The sequence below is a fragment of the Delphinus delphis genome, chromosome 3, assembly GCF_949987515.2.
Source record: "Delphinus delphis chromosome 3, mDelDel1.2, whole genome shotgun sequence".
Lineage (NCBI taxonomy): Eukaryota > Metazoa > Chordata > Mammalia > Artiodactyla > Delphinidae > Delphinus > Delphinus delphis.
In genome coordinates, this window is record NC_082685.1 from 64,534,911 (window position 1) to 64,554,797 (window position 19,887).

The window sequence follows — 19,887 nt, forward strand, 5'->3', positions numbered from 1 at the left end:
AAACGCAAAGCTATACAGAGAAAAATCACATAAAGAAGCATAAACATACACGCTCACAAAAAGAGAAAAAGGAAAAAAATATATATATCTTTTGGGAAGTCTCAGGTCTTCTGCCTTCATTCAGTAGGTGTTCTGTAGTTGTTCCATATGTAGATGTATTTCTCATGTGTTTGTGGGGAGGGAGGTGATCTCCACATCTTCTCCTCCATCTTGAAGGTCTCCTACATATATTTTTGATAATATCAGCACTTGTGGCTCTACATGTAAAATCTGGGGCAGGTAAATATATCTATGCTTCTGCTATGTTGAGTTGGGTAGAATTACTCTTACCAGTGCAGGATTTGTTTTTGTTTAAATGGTGTAAAAGAATTTTCTTAATGTATCTTTTTAGACATACTTGTGGATTTTCTTAGTTTTTTTGTTGCTTGAATGATATATGTATATATCTGAGTCCTGAGAACCCAGGGAAATAGACTCATTGGCAGCTTTTTTTCTCTTATGCGGTAAGGTATACAAAAGAAATAAAAATATGTCAGTTCTTCCTTTGAAGTGTGGGTCAGTGATACCTACTGTGTGCCAACGCAGAAATATATCCAAGTGTTAAAGGTACGTTTTCACATGCAAATATTGAAAAAGAAGATGATGAAATAAATAACTTTCGTGACAACGGAAGAAACATGAGCTTTTTCTTCAGAAGTCTTTGTTTTTTTCCACACACACACTGTATTTTATTTTTACAAGAGATAAACTGACACCAAGCATTGTAAATGGATGACCACAACAAAGGCAACAATCACTGCAATTACCAAACACGAAACACACTCATACTATATCATAATATTGACATTCAGTCCAGTAATCCTCTACTGTAACAGCTCCTTTAGTTTGCAGTGAAAATTGATTTGTATATTTTTTGCCTCTGAATCCTTGTGGGGTTTTTGTTTTAATTCAAAGAGAAAGTCACAAAGATTATAATCATCCTCATCAGTTGACTCAGTCCCATGTAATTAATTTTTTTTCATCTTGGTCTTTTGTTAGCACTTTTATGGATTCATCAGTTTTCCATTAGAGTTCTGAAAATGCTTATTCATTCAGTTCAGCAGTATGGTCAGTTACCAGAAACCTGTACTTGTCAGTCTTTTCCATGAATTCCTTGAAGATGAAACCCTTTTATAGGAACATTTTTGCTAAAGCATCTGAGTACACCTGGAGCTGTCTGTAAATGACAAAAGACTTAAAAATGACCACGGTTAAAGATTGGATGAAAGTTCATAATAATGCAATTGACAAGGAAATTTAGTTATTTCTGAGTTATACATTTTAAAGTAATACCTAGAATTATGACTTATAACATTATACCAGAACATATAAGATTTTTAGAAATTTCATGTAATGTTTGAAACATTTATATTAACATATTTCCATACAAATAACCCAAAGAAAGTTTAGTAGTAGTTATTTTGTTTGTTTTTTTATACTGCAGGTTCTTATTAGTCTTCAGTTTTATAAACATCAGTGTATACATGTCAATCCCAATTGCCCAATTCAGCACACCACCATCCCCACCCCACCACAGTTTTCTCCCCTTGGTGTCCATACGTTTGTTCTCTACATGTGTGTCGCAACTTCTGCCCTCCAAACCAGTTCATCTGTACCATTTTTGTAGGTTCCACATACATGCGTTAATATACGATATTTGTTTTCCTCTTTCTGACTTAATTCACTCTGTATGACAGTCTCTAGGTCCATCCACGTCTCAACAAATGACTCAATTTCATTCTTTTTTTATGGCTGAGTATTATTCCATTGTGTATATGTACCACAACTTCTTTATCCATTTGTCTATCGATGGGCATTTCGGTTGCTTCCGTGACCTGGCTTTTGTAAATAGTGCTGCAATGAACATTGGGGTGCATGTGTCTTTTTGAGTTAATGTTTTCTCTGGGTATATGCCCAGTAGTGGGATTGCTGGATCATATGGTAATTCTATGTTTAGTTTTTTAAGGAATCTCCATACTATTCTCCATAGTGGCTGTATCAATTTACGTTCCCACCAGCAGTGCCAGAGAGTTCCCTTTTCTCCACACCCTCTCTCTCATTTGTTGTTTGTAGATTTTCTGATGATGCCCATTCTAACTGGTGTGAGGTGATACCTCATTGTAGTTTTGATTTGCACTTCTCTAATAATTAGTTATGTTGAGCAGCTCTTCATGTGCTTCTGGGCCATCTGTATGTCTTCTTTGGAGAAATGTCTAGTTAGGTCTTCTGCCTCTTCAGAAGTCTTTAATTTTGTAATTCAACTACTGAGAAGTAGTTGAATCAAGAAGTAAGGATAGGCTAATAAAGAATAAATCCAGGTGTATTTTACAAGTTTTCAAAGGAGTCATGATCCCCCAAAATATAAAAACAGTCTAGAGATTGATGGCAGCCAAATTCCCAAGGGTGTGTTTAGTTCTGTTGTTTGTCAGAAACAGAAAATTCATTCATTCCATGTTAGGAATAAAGAGGATTATTTAGGGAGTTGTTTGTATTAGAATAAGTGTTAAATTTAAGCAGCTCTTAGGAGTTAGTTACATTTGCCTAATTTCATTGACTGAGCACATTCTGTTTCTGACATGAAACAATAACATATGAGATGGTCCTCAAATTTTTAATTGCATAAAGTTCATTTCCTGTTTTTATTATTTAATGATTTTTTTATTTTTTGGCCATGCTTTAAGGCTTGTAGGATCTTAGTTCCCCGGCCAGGGATTGAACCCAGGCCGATGGCAGTGAAAGTGCCGAGTCCTAACCACAGGAGTGTCAGGGAATTCCCACTTTTTCTTTTTATATAGTAAATTTCCCTGTCACTAATTAATTTAAGCTAATTTAAGTTTTGCCTTATTACACAAATGAAACTTGTCTATTTTTTAAAAACTAATATTTGGTTAGTTCCATCACTCAGTTATGTAACCACTGATGACATTTTGTATATTCTTGGATAAAACGGTTTTCAACATGTAGGTAGATACGTAAGCTTTTTGGCTAACTTCATAAAGCTTAAATATATGATCTGATTTGTAACTTTTAAAGACTTATGTATATAATGTGAACATCTTTGAATGTTACTTTTTTTTTTAACAACATTTTTCTCAATAGTGTTGTGGTACTCCATTGTAAGAATTGCCATAATTTATTTACTCGGTTCCCAGTATTTGGTCATATAGATTTTCCTAGTTTTTTGTTATTTTTCTAAAATAAAGTGCTAAGTAATTTTGTGGTTATATATGCCCTTATCTTGGTTTCTTTAGAAAAAATTCTAAGTTGAATTGCTTAATTAAGTATCTTTAATTTTACTATTTGGTTCTCCTTGTATAAGGCAGAATGCATAGTTTGTGTGTGTGTATTGATTACTTGCTTACTCTAGTCTCAACTATAGTGTGTTCTTTTCTCACATTTTTTTTCTCTCATGTCATGAATTCTAGCCAGATTCCATATTTTCTCTTGGGAGCTGTGGGTTGTCCTCTCTAGGATATACTGGTTTCCTGATTGGACCAGAAAGCAATAGGCACACTGCTTGGTATTCTTTCCATTTGATGACTCTTGAGTGTGGCATTTTCACATGTAAAGGCTTGTTTAGCTAGTTTTAAGTGGTTATCTTACTGAATACTGTCAGAGATTTGGCAGCTCATGGGAAGGGGAGGACTAAGTTGATTCCACGTAGACAAAACTGACTTTTTAACTATTAGACTGCGTTAGAGAATGATATTTGGTCATGTTACTTGCATATGCTGTTTCTTAAAGTAATAGGGTTTTGTTTTGTTTTTCTTCTAAAAGGGATATGTTTCAGGCAACTTAGAAAATGCAGCATTAAGACGTTTTACTTTACTTTAAATGAAACCTGTGTATCTGGCCAAATTTCTACATATTCATAGTTAATCTAGATAAGGTAGTATAGCAAAAATTTTTTTCTTTTTTCATTTATTTTATACTATATTAGATTCAGGTGTACAGCAAAGTGATTCAGTTATTTTTTTCAGATTATATTCCATTATAGGTTATTACAAGATAGTGAGTATAATTCCCTGTGCTATACAGTAAATCCTTGTTGCTTATCTATTTTATGTAGAGTAGTTGTATCTGTTATTCATACTGCTAATTTGTTCCTCCCTTGACCCAGGGCCCTGGTCCCTTTGGTAACCTTAAATTTGTTTTCTATGTCTATGAGTCTGTTTCTGTTTTGCCTATAGATTCATTTGTATTATTTTTAGATTCCACAGGTAAGTGATATCATTTAATATTTGTCTTTCTCTGACTTACTTCACTCAGTATAATATTCTATAGGTCCATCCCTGTTGCTGCAAATAGCAATACTTCATTCCTTTTTATGACTGAGTAATATTCTCTTTTATCTATCTATCTATCTATCTCACATCTTCTTAACCAGTCATCTGTTGATGGCTATTGGGGTTGTTTCCATGTCTTGGCTATTGTAAGTAGTGCTGCTGTGAACATTAGGGTGCATGTATCTTTTAAAATTAGAGTTTTGTCCTTTCTAGATATATGCCCAGGAGTGGGATTTCAGGATCATATGGTAGCTCTATTTTTAGTTTTTTAAGGAACCTCCATATTGTTTTCCATAGTGGCTGCACCAATTTACATTCTCACCAACTGCGTACTAGGGTTCCCTTTTCTCTACACCCTTTCCAGCATTTATTATTTGTAGACTTTTTCAGGATAGCCATTCTGATTGGTGTGAGGTGATACTTCATTGTAGTTGTTTTTTTTTTTCTTTTTCTATTTCTTTTATCTATTTTATTTATTTTTTTTGGCTGTGTTGGGTCTTTGTTGCTGCATGTGGTCTTTCTCTAGTTGCAGCAAGTGGGGGCTACCCTTTGCTGTGGTGCGTGGGCTTCTCATTGCACTGGCTTCTCTTGTGGAGTACAGGCCCTAGACACTTGGGCTTCCGTAGTTGCAGCACACGAGCTCAGTAGTTGTGGCTTACGGGCTCTAGAGCACAGGCTCAGTAGTTGTGGCGCATGGGCTTAGTTGCTCTGTGGCATGTGGGATCTTCCTGGACCAGGGCACAAACCTGTGTCCCCTGCATTGACAGGCAGATTCTTAACCGCTGCGCCACCAGGGAAGCCCTTCATTGTAGTTTTGATTTGCGTTTCTCTAATAATCAGCAATGTTGAGCATCTTTTCATGTGCCTGTTGGCCATCTCTATGTCTTGTTTGGAGAAATATCTGTTTAGGTCTTCTGCCCATGTTTTGATTTTTTTTTTTCATACTGAGTTGTATGAGCTGTTTGTATGTTTTGGACATTAACCCCTTGTTGGTCACATCATTTGCAGATACTTTTCTCCCATTCCGTAGGTTGTCTTTTTGTTTTGTTGATGGCTTCCTTTGCTGTGCAAAAGCTTTTGTGTTTAATTAGGTTTCATATGTTTATTTTTACTTTTATTTCTTTTGCCTTTGGAGTTTGATCTAAGTAAATATTGCTATGATTATGTCACAGAATGTTCTGCCTATATTCTCTTCTGGGAGTTTCATGGTGTCATGTCTTATATCAAGGTCTTTAAACCATTTTGAGTTTATTTTTGTATATGATGTGAGGGAGTGTTCTGATTTCACTGATATACTTGTAGCTATCTAGCTTTTCTCTTCACCTCTTGCTGAAGAGACTGTCTTTTCTCCATTGTATATTCTTGCCTCCTTTATTGTAGATTAATTGACAATAGTTGTGTGGGTTTATTTCCGGGCACTCAGTTCTGTTCCATTGATCTGTATGTCTCTTTTTGTGCCAACACCATGCTGTTTTTATTACTACAGCTTTGTAGTATAGTCTGAAGTCTGGAAGGGTTATGCCTCCAGCTTTGTTCTTTTTCCTCAAGATTGCTTTGGCATTTTGGGTCTTCTTTGGTTCCATATAAATTTTAGGATTATTTGTTCTAGTTCTGTGAAAAATGTCATAGGTATTTTGATTGCATTAAATCTGTAGATTGCTTTGGATAGTATGACCATTTTAACAGTATTAGTTCTTCCAATCTAAGAGCATGGGCTATCTTTCCATTTCTTTGTATCATCTTCAGTTTCCTTTGTCAGTGTTTTATAGTTTTCAGTGTATATGTCTTTCACCTCCTTGGTTAAGTCTTAGGTATTTTACTTTTTTTGACACGACTTTAAATAGGATTTTTTTTTTTTTTTTTTTTTTACTTTCTGATATTTCATTATTAGCGTAAAGAAATGCAACAGATTTCTGTATATTAATCTTGTATCCAGCTACCTTGCCAAATTCATTTATTAGTTCTAATAGGGTTTGTGTGTGAAGAGTTTAGGGTTCTTAATAGAGAGTATCATGTCATCAGCAAATAGTGACAGTTTTACCTCTTTCCTTCCAATTTGGATACGTTTTATTTCTTTTTCTTGTCTCATTGCTGTGGCTAGGACTTCTGGTAGTATGTTGACAAGAAGGGGTGAGTGGGCATCCTTTTCTTATTCCTGAATTTAGTGGGAAGGCTTTCAGCTCTTCACCGTTGAGTATGATGTTGTCTGTGGGTTTGTTCTAAATGGCTTTTATTACGTTGATATATTCCATCTATACCCACTTTGGTGAGTTTTTTCATGAATGGATGTTGAATTTTGTCAAATGCTTTTTCTTTTCTTTTTTTTTTTTTGCGGTACATGGGCCTCTCCCATTGCGGAGCGCAGGCTTAGTGGCCATGGCTCACAGGCCCAGCTGCTCCGTGGCATGTGGGATCCCCCCAGACCAGGGCACGAACCCGCATCCCCTGCATCGGCAGGTGGAATCCCAACCACTGCACCACCAGGGAAGCCTGTCAAATGCTTTCTCTGCATCAATTGAGATGATCATGTGGGTTTTTTTCTCTCCTTTTTTTAATGTGGTATATCACATTGATTTGTGTGTGTTGAATCATCCTTGAAACCCTGGAATGAATCCAACTTGATCGTTGTGTATGATCCTTTTTATGTATTGTTGGATTTTGTTTGCTAATATTTTGTTGAGGATTTTTACATCTGTATTCATCAAAGATATTGGCCTGTAATTTTCTTTTTCTGTGGCGTCTGTATCTGGTTTTGAATCAGCACGATGGTGGCTTAACACAGTGAATTTGGGCATGTTCCTTCCTCTTCTGTTTTGGAATAGTTAGAGAAGGATGGGTATAAGTTCTAGTAGCAAAAATCTTAAGTAGTACTTGTGAAAGCATGCAGTAGATAATTGGTTTTATGACTACTATAAGGATCTTTATTTCTTTCATTCTACTGTCTTGTTTTTGTTTTTGTTTATTTTTGGCTGCATTGGGTCTTCATTACTGTACGTGGGCTTTCTCTAGTTGCTGCAAGCAGGGGCTACTCTTTGTTGCGGTACGCAGGCTTCTCCTTGTGGTGGCTTCTCTTGTTGTAGAGCACAGGCTCTAGGCGCGTGGGCTTCAGTAGTTGTGGCTCATGGGCTCAGTAGTTGTGGCTCGTGGGCTCTAGAGCGCAGGGTCAGTAGTTGTGGCGCACGGGCTTAGTTGCTCCGCGGCATGTAGGATCTTCCTGGACCAGGGCTCGAACCCATGTCTCCTGCATTGGCAGACGGATTCTTAACCACTGTGCCACCAGGCAAGTCCCTCATTCTACTGTCAGCAGTTCAGAGAGATCAGGAGAATCATTACTTTAGATAGCAGTGGAAATCTGACATTTTCTTTTTTCATTTGGAAACCATCATCAACTTTTTCTTGCTAGAATGCTGAAAGTCAAAAATTCTTAAAGATGTACAGAATATTTCATTAATGTAGTTTTCTTTATCTTAATTATTATTAATGCAAACCTGTACATCAAGATTTTGTGAACTTTAAAATTTTTGCATGTTTTTCAGAGTTACTTTCTAAGTGAATGCCTAGAACGATTGAAAAAAATGATTTAGTCTTACGAAATATTTTCATAGTTTTGTCATGTACATTGCTTTGTATAAGGATGAGAACCACAGTCTCAATGTGAAAGGTTTTTTTGTTGTTGTTAAAAACAGCAGTTCTACTGTATAACAGTAATAACATTCTTAAAACTCCTTTGGGTATTGCTCTCAGAGCTGGCAACAGATTTAAATGTCTTTGAATATTCTCTGTGATTTCAGAGTTTCGATCTTTGGGAAGGATGTATTTGATATTTCAAAATAGCATAAAGGGGATAGGGAGCAATATTCAGTGAATAGGATGGGTAATTAAGCCAAGTAAAAATAGTCTAGTATTTAGATGAGCCATCTGTCTAAATTCTTCCTTCACTTACTCTGTGATTGGGGCATTTCACCTAAACAATCAGTGCTTTGGTTGCTTTACCTCTAAAAATGAGGATGGTAATATTGCGTCTGCCTGTCTTCCATGATGGTTGCTGATAGAACATATGTGCACACTCAAGGTCTAATCAGTTAATGATATCTATAGAGTCTTCCACTCAAATGTTTGTGCCCTCCTCTCAATTTCCCCATGTCATTTCCTTAGTGTTCACTGCCATTCTTTTTAGAAATGCTGTAGTAGCATCTCCCACACTCCCAGCCAGCTTTCATTGTAAAAGCAATATTTTTTCATTTTAAGAACTTTGGAGAATATTTTTTAATTGAAAAGTGTTATATAATCTCTACATTTAAAAATATCTGCTTAATCATTTTATTTGATTTTAAGATTTGTGTTTCTCTTCTCTCTGATGCCTCTACTCCTATTCCTTACATCTTATTCCTTACATCTTCCCCTATCCGCTGCCTCCAGCTAATTCATTCATTTTACTTCTGTCAGTCCTAAAAGAATCTTTTAACAATGTTATTTCTTTTAAGCTCTTAAATCTTTTCATTGCCAAACACCACCTATCAGAAATTCTAATGATCTAGCATATTTATCTGGCATATAGTCTAAACCAGTTCTGTCCAATAGAACTTTCTACAATGATGGAAATGTTTTATATCTGTGGTTTCCAAATGATAGTAACCAGCCATACGTGGCTACTGAGCACTTAAAATGTGGCTGGTATGACTAAGGATTTTAATTGAAAATTAAAAATTTTAATTTAAATAATTTATATCAACTTATGGGAGGAATCTATGATTTTTTCTTGGTAGAGTTAGGTACACATCTCTACATTCCTGTAATATCCCATGCATATACCTGTGACTATTCGTTATATTACATTGTAATTTTTTATTCAAATGTCTGTCTCTCTCATCAGAGTGTACATGCCTTGAAAATGTGAACCATCATCCGTATATCCTCAGAGTGTATTGCCTGTTAAAGAAGATAGAGTGCCTGTTTTTTTTATAAACTTGTTTAGGTTCTTGTGTAACTTTGGGCAAGTTGTGTGACATTTCTTAGTTTGTTTTATATATATGAAAGGCTCTGCTTGGTGTTTGGTGCCTTGAAAAAACATCCAGTAGTGTCAGCAGCTTCTATTCCTGTTGTTATTGAAATACTCAAAAAACCTTTGTTCCTGTTGCTAACAAAATAATTTTATTATTTATCTATTTCTGGTTATTAAAATGTGTTTACCACAATATGTGTATATGTTAAGATAATTGAAAAATGTAAGCTAAAGAATCGGACAAAGGGAGAATAAAGGTAAGAATGATAAAGTCAAGCAGGCAACAATCAGCCAACTATGCCCTTTCCAGTTTTCTTGTAGCCTATACTCACAATGGCTCACTTTAAACAAAGCAGTTTCTTTGTTCAACCCTACAAGGTAGAGTGGTTATAAAATGAATATGAAAGTCACTGAATGAGTTGCTTTACTATGTATAACAATAAGTGACTAGAAGCCAGTTAAATGATGACAGGAGATGTCTGCCAGAAACTGATGACTGGTTTTGGAATTATTGCCTTGAAGACCTTCTTTCTTTTAGTAATTAGCAAAGTCAGTAGTTTAGCTCAGGTGTCTTAAAATGTAGTTTGCAAACAGTCCACAGGGCATGGGAAGAAAATAGTAGAGTTTATATGTACTGTTATCTTTTTAAGTTTCTGTGGATTTTTGTGTGTATTTCATAATGAACACAAAATACTTTTGCTGGTAGTACATGTATTAATTTATAAATAAATTATGTATCTTAGAAATACAGCTCAGAAATATTTAGTTTTTAAAGTATTGAGATTATATGATACATAAATCCCTTTGTCATCTGGCCCCAGTCTACCTGTTCACCCTTCTGGCCCCATAGTTTTGTTGGTTGTCCCTTCCTTTGGTTTTTCTCTCTCCCTGGAAGGTTCTTGCAGTCTTCTTTACCTAATATAATTCTGTCCTTTGATGATTCAATTTGAATCTTAACTTGCTATTTGCTCCTTTTATCCAGAATGGTCTCCTGCCATGTCCTCCTGACAAAGTCCAGCTCAACTCCTAAGAGTCCATTCATCCATGAACTCTTTGGAGAAGCCTCCCCTAACACTGTTTGTAGAGTGCTCTTCTCATTGATCCCATAAGATGTTACACATACTTACATGCAGTGTGCTCATATAATCATGCTCTGTTCTGAAGATAGCAGAAAACAAAATTAGCAATTTACTTAAGAATTTCTTAAATGTCTGTATTTTTTATAGAAAGTTGATTTGTGTTTTAAATAGCCTACAGTGGTGAACATTTTTCATATGTAGTGAGTTGAATTTTTAATATTGGTATATGCGTAAGGTTAAATGGTAAAAATAAGCCAGGGACCAGTAAGGGGGAAGTGTTTTGGTTTCACAAAGGTCAGGCAACAAGTATGCCTTTATTTAACTTGAAATGCATCTCTAGGTTATCAGACAACATTCATCCTTGGTCATTTTATGGAAACATTATTGATCCAAATCTAAATCTGGACATTCTTTAAAGGTTTAAAAAATATTGTTGGTGTTTAGGTACTTCAGTTATGAAGTTATAGTTCTTCTCATTGATATCTCCTTTCTTCTTCTGCTATATATATATTTTTTTAAATAAATTTATTTATTTATTTATTTACTTATTTATGGCTGTGTTGGGTCTTCGTTTCTGTGCGAGGGCTTTCTCTAGTGGCAAGCGGAGGCCACTCTTCATCGCGGTGTGGGGGCCACTCTTCATTGCGGCACGTGGGCCTCTCACTGTCGCGGCCTCTCTTGTTGCAGAGCACAGGCTCCAGACGCGCAGGCTCAGTAGTTGTGGCTCACGGGCCCAGTTGCTCCGCGGCATGTGGGATCTTCCCAGACCAGGGCTCGAACCTGTGTCCCCTGCATTGGCAGGCAGATTCTCAACCACTGTGCCACCAGGGAAGCCCCTTCTGCTATATTTTTGAACAACGAACAGTCTGGGTGTTTGATGTGCTGTTATTGGCTCTTAATTAGATCCCACATTCCTCAGACTAAATTTTATTTTATTTTTTTCTTGTTCCTTATGTCACCTATGGTGCTTTTTGCATTCTCAAGCACAGGATAATCTACTACCCTTCTTCCTCTTTTTCTCCATCATAGCACCTGCACAAAAGTGAAGCCAGCCAACTCTTCCCAAGGGACACCTGGAAAGAGGGATTTCCATGGCAGCATCATGGGTCATGATTTTAAATTTGGAGGGCTTCCTTTTGCTCACCCTTCTTTACATGTATTCTTCCTACACAGTTCATTGTTCTGGCATAGTATGGCAGGTGGTGAGCATGGTGTGACACTCTACAATCTAATGTTTGATTTTAGGCTCACAAATTACTAATGCAACAAGCATCTCTTTCTCTTTGCTTCTTCTGTGATTGTGCCTTATGTTCCCTGCTCTCCTCCAGCGCTCCATGTTTTGTTTGGATTTAGTGCGTACAGAGAGAGATTAAGACGTTTGTCCGTACAGCTGAGTAAGAATTCAAGTGTGGTTGCTGAGATCACCTCATGGGTCGTGTCTTAGTCCGTTCAGGCTGCTCTAACAAAGTACCACAGACCAAGTGGCTTATAAACAACAGAACTTTTATTTCTCACAGTTCTGTAGGCTAGAAGGCCAAGATCATGGTACCAGCAGCCAACATGCCTCAGGTCCTGGTAAAGGCCCTCTTCTGGATTGTAGACTGCTTACCTCTTGCTGTCTGCTCACATGGTGGAAAGGACTAGGGAGCTCTGTGGAGCCTCTTTTATAAGGGCACTAATCCCAGTCATGAGAGTTCCTTCCTATGACCTGATCACCTTCCATAGGCCCCCCCTTCTAATACCATCACCTTGGGGATTAGAATTTCAACATACGAATTTTCCAGGAACACAGACCTTCATAGCAGCATCTCAACATTTGTCTCAGGACAACCCATTTGAACTTCCAAAGAAACTAGGTGCAAATAAGTTAAATCCTTGATATGGGCAGGTTTATAAGAGCCAAATTCCTCAGTTTGATGTGATAGAGTAGACATTAAACTAGGAATCGGATGATACGTGTTCCTTTTCTATTTCAAGCGCTAATTTGCAATGTTAAGGAATATTTAAGACCCTCAGTCCCTGCATCATGTGGGGGAATTGAACTAGCTACCAAGTCCCTTTTAACTGTGGACTGCCAACCCCTGCTGTGTCCACATGGTAGAACAGGGCTAGGAAGCTCTCTGGGGCATTTTTTATATGGGCATTAATCCCAGTTCCAGAGCCCTCATGACCTAATCACCTCCTAAAGGCCCCACCTCCTAATACCATCATTTTGCAGATTAGATTTTAACATAGGGATTTTGGGGGTGGGGGGCGACACAAACCTTCAGACAATAGCAGACCACCAGTAAGCAAATAATTTAAACATTTATTCAAGTCAAAATGGAGGAGGTGTGCACACTCTTGTTGCATATATTATCAGAATTTCAAGTTTGGACTGCTAAAGTCACAGTCACTGATTGATAAACCGTCAACAGTGTGAAGTTTATTTGTGCACTTGATGGATCCTTATTATTTTAAATTATATTTTGTGTCTGATAAATACTTGTAGAATGAAAGGATGAGTGAGTACACAATCTTCTATTACTTCTAAAGTAAAGAAGATTGTGTATCTGGAAGCTTGGCCAATCTTATTTGTGTATAAGACAGTGAGTGTTGATCAGACTGCTACTGAGAAATTTGGAGCCCAGCCTCTGAGAATCTGCAGCTTTTCAGTGTTGTTTGTTCTCTCACCCTATTTACAAGCCATAGTGCTCTGGACAGATATGTTCTTTATTGTGCTTTATACCTTAAAATCAGAAGAGAACTTTTCTCCTTTTATTCATGTGTGTCTAGCGTCTCTTGGGAGAATTCTTCTCATTTGTCTTCTGGGAAATAATTTAGAATTCTCAATAGAAGGTTCTTGTACCTAGTTACAGGGTCATGAGTCTGCAAATGGACAGAGAAAAAGCAGAGGGGTGTAACTGTAAACAATCTAAGTAGGACAAATGCCTGCCTAGAGCAGATTAAAAAAATTTTTGTGTGTGAAAAAAAATGTTCCTTATAGTAATGTAGAAAAATATAGAAGAATATTAAGAAGGAAATGCTGTAATCCTCAAAACCAGAGATAGCTAGTGTGGCTAATGATTTTTAAATGCATGTATCTCGATTAAATCATTGAGATCTTTTTTAATTTAGATAATGCTGAATATTTATTTATCCTGCCTTTCTACTTCTCATGCAATTAAATTTTTCCCTGAACATTATTTTTAATATTAATATTATAACAAAGTATTCTCATGCAGTTTCCAGTTTATCTCCTATTACAACTTGTATGAATATATCTGTATGTGACTTTGATTTTTTCCCTTAAGATTGATCCCTAGGGTGTGAAAATTATTTTTCATAACGTATGAAAATTATTTTTAACGCTCTACATAAGTACTGCTAACTTCTAAGTAGTCATCTTCAAAAATTGTTTTTATCATTCACTCTGTGTGAGCTTCAGGAGTGTTGGGAAGAGGGCAGGGGCATGCCCTCTGGTTGTCTGGGACGATTCTCCCTCGCTTAAAGGTGACACTGATTCATATGGATCTGCCCAGGGAACCAGAATAGGAAAGATTTTTATCATACGTGAAACACTTTACAGAAAGCTCTTTTGAAGATCGTTTGAAACGACTCTGATACTAATGTATATACCAGTGGCCTAAGACAGTGATTTTTGAGAGCATTCCAGATGGAAGGGGAATAACTACTCAAACATTTCAAACAGATTAATGCTGATTGTTACTGCCTTTTAATTTGATTTGTTACCTGTTCAGTAACTAGGCATTTAGCTTTTATAGTACTAGAAAATGCAGTATTTAAAATCAGAGAAGGGATACAAAGGTAATCTCTAATATAATCCAGGAATTTACAGATGGAGACAGTATTCTCAATTGTTTAATTTTTTTAGTGAGGTTTCTTTTTTCAGTCATGTTTATATATAGATACAGGTATTTATTTTAATTATTGGGCAAATCTTGTTTTTTTGTAGAAAATAATACGTTATATTAAAACTACATTAACTTTGCATATAGTATGTAGCATACTTGACTATATATGCAAAGTGTATTTTTTTGTGTGTGAGTGAAAAATGCTTGCTACAATTGCACTGTGTAGTGGAAAGTAGAAGCATGGTGGTGCCTTTTTATTGTTGCTTCGGTTTCACTGATTCTAATTATAGAAGCTTACATCACCTTAGTTGATGATGAAGGCTTCCCTCTTTCTCTTTGCTTTTTCTTCCTCCATCACTCCCTAAGGAAGGATCATATTTCATAGTGCATATGTGGCCCACTGGTGGCTCTGATAAGGTTTTCAACAGCGTGGTGCTGATCATTTAGTGGACATAGATGACAGTGTGCTGAAGCACACTGTTTCTTACAGAATAGGAAGAGAGTGTTGGTAGTCTGGCTTTCTTCAGAAAGTCTGAGAAATAGATAGGATGCAGTTTGAAAGCAGGAATTCCTGAGGGGCACCAGTAATTAGAGTTAACCATGTCTGGTAACTACAGAGATTCATTTCAGATGTTCAAGTTAAGCAAGGGGCAGGAGGGGGGCAGGGAGTAGGAAAGCTTACTGTGATCCTTTAAAAGGGCTTGTATGTTACCTCAGATATTATGGTAGTGTCATTTATTCATTCATTTTCCAAAAGGATTAAAGTGTTTTTACTATATAAATCAGTACATTTAACAGTTTATATTTTAAAGGCCAAATGCTTACAGCTAAAACACAGAAATGAGTGGCCTGTTTGTTTTATTATTTATATATTTTGTAAAACTACATAATTTTTCTTTGGTCTCACCTCCTTTTGAGTTTGGCTTCTCTACATTGTGATTATAATATTTCACTGTGCAGATGGGGAATAAAGTGTATGACTGTGCCTGAGATTACTATAAACCTGGTTTTTGTTAATGTTGGTTTTTTGTTTTTCATAACGTCTAGAGTGTAAATTCTTTGTTAACTTACCTTTATCCATGATTACCTTTTTTCTCCTTTTCAGTGTTGTTACCTATGACATAAAAGGTATATTTATAGGTTAGTAACTATTAGAGCCTCATATTTGGCTTTCTATACAATATGATTTCAAATGTTCTGCTTCGTATTTTTGTTTAGAAATAGTTTATATAGTTAATGTATTTTATATTAGTTTATACAGTTTATCATGTGTTCATAAAATATGAATACATAAAATAATTTATAATATGAATATATAAAATTTATATTATGAATATATAAAATTATTTATATTTATATTATGAATGTATAAATAATTTAATTATTAACTATATAGCATTTACATTTTTATAAGACTATTTTATAATGGTTTGAAGTTTTGCAAATGAATACATTGATTGCTTTATTTGGTAGTAGTTTGAAAGACCTTTTTAAAGCTAAAGATTTCATCAGTGTGGCTTAGCATCATGGCATTTCATATGCAGGGGAAATGTATTCTTAAATGGTTATCCTGTGGTTATGATTCCTAGACAATGTGTAGATCAGGGCATTCTCCCTTTCTGCAGTTACTTCATTTGAATTGGTGAGGTAATGGAATGAGATCATGATAAAATTTTTAAAGCAATAGAAGTGAAAATTCATTTATTCACCTAATCATATATTTTAGTTATTTGATAAATTACTGACTTTTCTAAAGATGTTTATAGTTTTCAGTAATTGAGAGTAAGTCATTCTTACTGAAGAAACAGTGTGGTATAGTGTATCATCAAAGTGGTGGTGGGTTCACATGCTGAATATAAAATTTGGCCTGTTTGTTTCTTTCATGATATTGTTGCACAGGGAGATTTTTCATGCCAGGCTCACCGTACAGTTCCCTAGAATGGCAGATACTATGAGATGATTGGTAGAACAAGGAAAAGGATGATGTCATCTTCACTTCCAGGCCAAACTAAAGGAAAAGAGAGTTGCTCCTTTATTGAGCTGGTGTTTACTACAGTTGTTCTAACATATGGTATTAGTGGATTGCATTTCATACACAGGGCAGAGTGTTTTTTAAAGTAGTTAAGAGATGGCTGTCTCCCTTGCTCAGCTTGAAGTCCTTTGTGTGCTATCAGCGTGATTTATAAAAAGGAGGAAAGGTGCCCTTTAGGGTTTTGCTTTTTGATTTGGTTGTAATTTATCCTGTTGGTTCTGTACATGAATATAATTACTGTCTTGCGTTGAAACTGAAATGTTTTTCAGTCATGTAATGTTTACATACAGGATATCTTTTAGAAATTTATCTTTAGGAAATGTTTGGCTTCATTTACATACAAGGTGCCTACTATCACTTTTCTGTTTTTAAAAATGAGTGTTAAAATTAGATTTTAGTTAATTTATTCTTAAATACTTAACATTTTGTTGAAATTCCAACTCATATGTTATTTAAATTAATTGAGTTGAAAAAATACATTGGTGATTGAAAATCAACCTGTACATAATTTCCATGTTTTAGGGTTAGAAAACTAGGGTCATGTTTATTTCTTAGATTTAGTTTTATATTTAAATGTAAATTTTGTGTGTTCCTTTGAAATTTTTTCAGGAAACAGATAATTCGTAAGTTTTATGGAAATCCATATTCATAAATGGTCACTTATTGTGAAAGTATGACTTGTCTTTATTCAGAATAAAACCTAGTTTTACTAAAGTCAGTTCTAGTCTTATAAGTAGCAGCATAGTTCAGATTGGCAGCATAGTGTTGTTCAGAAAGTGACTTATAGTTTGCTCAGGTGTATTGAAGAACTCTTTGTTTGTTTGCTTATTTGTTTGTTTTTAGCTAGTAACAAGGTGTTCATCTCTTGACAGTAAAGTCCTTTGTAATAACACCTGTCTCTCAGGTAATAATTTCTCTTATGTTGCACACCTCTTCCCTCAAAATGGTGGTAGGTAAATAAAGCAAGATAATTCAGTTACTTTGATTTATTCATTGATGTTATTCTCATAATTTTGCTGCCTGGAGGGGTATTAACTGTATTTTACCATTGGAAACTGTGTCTTACTTTGGCCATTGAGGGGCACCATTGCAACCTTTAGTGCAAACTCTTTGTGGTAGTATCTGCACTAGATGCCTTGTGGCAGAATCTTGAAGAATAGGGTGGGTACTAGAGGAATTGTGTTTTCAGATTGGAGGAGGTGTGGCAAGAATTAAATTTTTCCTGTAATTTTTATAGAAAAATATTTCCTTTTAGTCCAAGCTCAATTTGGAAGCAGGTTGAATCATTTTCTTTTCTGATTCCTTCTGAGTTTTACTTGCTTCTGGTCTCTTTCTAGGAATTTAGCATTGGGCTGTAGGAAAGTACCATATTGCATAGATTATTCTTCCTCAGAGGGGTTGGTGAATGCCGCACGTCAGCTCTTGTGCCTGTGATTTTTTTTTTTTCCAGCTTTTCTTTTGGGAAATGAAATTGTTTCCATTTAAATGTACTATTTACATACAAATCTTAGTACCAGTTTTGATATTTTTAATGTTAATTTAGAGTGGTCTTGAAGGTTATACCTTTCAGAACATTATTTGATAAATAGGAAGTTTTGCAAGCAGAATACATATGTGACATCTGAGAACTAGGCTGCCTTCTGTATTTGCAATGCAAGAGTATCTTACCAGAGCTAATTATTTTCCCTTGGGAGGACAATACTGTGTTAAATTTGAATAGTAATATGGCTTCCCAAATAAAGCTGTGTATCAATGCACAGAATTAAAAATCAAAATGGATTTTTAAGACTGAAACAGAGAGATGCTTTAGCCAGTTTTTTTCTTACAGAATTTAGCTTGCTAACACGTTTCACGGGAAGGGTGTGTGTGTGTTTTCAATAAATTGCTCTTTGGGTTACATCTGCAGATACAGTAGCCAATTGATCTAATGCAGTTTCTGAAGGCTTTCTATACAGGTGATGTCATCCTTTTAGCTCTATTCTCCTCCCACTCTCTTTCCTTCTTATTAGATATTTCATCTTACTGCAGAGCATAGAATCAATAGGAGCTTCTCCTTAGGGAGCTGCTGTGAAACAGGCAAGGACAGTAGGAATTAAAACACTAGCATACAGTCTTGCTTTAGCAGAAGATGTAGTGTTTTTGTACCATATCATATATAAATTTTCAACCAGAAAGCCAGACTTAGAGCCACAGTACTATCTTACTGATGCATTAGAACAAGGAGCAATGCTGCAGAGCCGTAAATAGTGCATGTGAAAAGAGAAATTTTTAATTTTGGAGATTCTCAAGCATTCTACAGGACAAACCTGTTAGAGCATATATCTTCTAACTACCACTTGCTCAGTGGTTGATTTTTTTTTTTTTTTAAACCTCTGGTGGTTAACAATATAAAGAAGAAACTTTCATCTTAAGGATACAGTGTTCTGGTTTGCTTCTGATGCAGAAGAATTACTGCAGTGCTTACTCTACAGAATGAAATAAGTTGAAGAAAAGACAAAGCTGTCTTTGGAAAGATTTCTCAGAATCAAGCAACACGGATTTGGTGCATGTTGCCTTATTTGCTTTGATTTATACAGTATTAACTGTTCAGTTACCACTGTGCATGCCTGTGCCAGGTGCCTGAGGAAGGATGTGTCTGTATGTTTTGAGCCAGAAATCTAAACATCTTGATTTACTGTGATTTGCTTGTTAAAAGTGAACATTTTGTTGAAAAGTATTCCAGTTATTTAGAAGCTAAATTCTAAGCTATTGAAAGCTCCTGATATCAGTTTGAAAGGGATTTGGAGAAGCTGTCTTTACACTGCAATTTACACTGCAAATGGTATATGATTTATAAGAAAGAAAGTTAAAAGAATTTTGTCAACATACTCATCGGTGTGGCTCTGTTTTGAAAAGGAAACTATCCTTTGCAGCTCAGGAAATGGCTTTTCTTGTTCGCTGTTATGCCAACTGTCTTCAGCCATGGGCCTCCAAAGTAAGTAATTATTTTCTTTGAGATTGATATAATCTACCTATTACATTTAAATTCTACCTGTTGTGAATTGTAAATGAGCTGTATTGTACTATTATATTTTCCAAACTTTTAAAAAATAAGAGCTACAAAACAGTCTAAACTCATTCTCATGGCCATTTTGTTTTTCAACTTAAAGGAATCTCTAAAATATTCTAATATACCTCTAAGAGGATTTGAAAAATACTTTCTTAATTAATCTGTAGACTTAAAATGCAAAACATTTGAAGTATATTGTTTTCAGACTGAATCATCATTTGTTTATGCCTATTTCTGTACTTCTCTGTGATCATACTCTAACTTGAATGTATTGTATTTCCTCATTTCCTTAAAGGGTTGATGTATTTGGCTATGTTAGTCTAATTTATAGTCTGTGTTATACAACATTTAGTGAACACTTTAATTGTAACAATGACTGTGTTAAGATTGCTTTATGGTTGTGTTGAATTAGAGACAGGCACAATAGAAGCATCTCTTAGGATGATCTGAAATCATGTCTTTGTTTAAAGGTTGTCCTATTGATGGTGACTAAGGAAGAAATACTGTGGTAGCATCATGGTATAATGTTTTATCTGAAAGATAGCT

General features: G+C 35.6%; 1 protein-coding gene across 5 annotated transcripts in view; it reads left to right on the forward strand.

The window, feature by feature from the left end:
* RAPGEF6 (Rap guanine nucleotide exchange factor 6) overlaps positions 1-19,887 on the forward strand; it is a 218,324-nt gene that overhangs the window by 88,384 nt on the left and 110,053 nt on the right. The window contains exon 2 of one of the 5 annotated variants that reach the window (XM_060008901.1): positions 19,205-19,266. The exons of the other annotated variants lie outside the window; for them this stretch is intronic. Within the exon in view, the coding sequence (XP_059864884.1) occupies positions 19,213-19,266 (54 nt within the window). The 5' untranslated portion in view covers positions 19,205-19,212. The remainder of the gene's footprint in view (positions 1-19,204; positions 19,267-19,887) is intronic. 5 annotated transcript variants of the gene reach the window in all.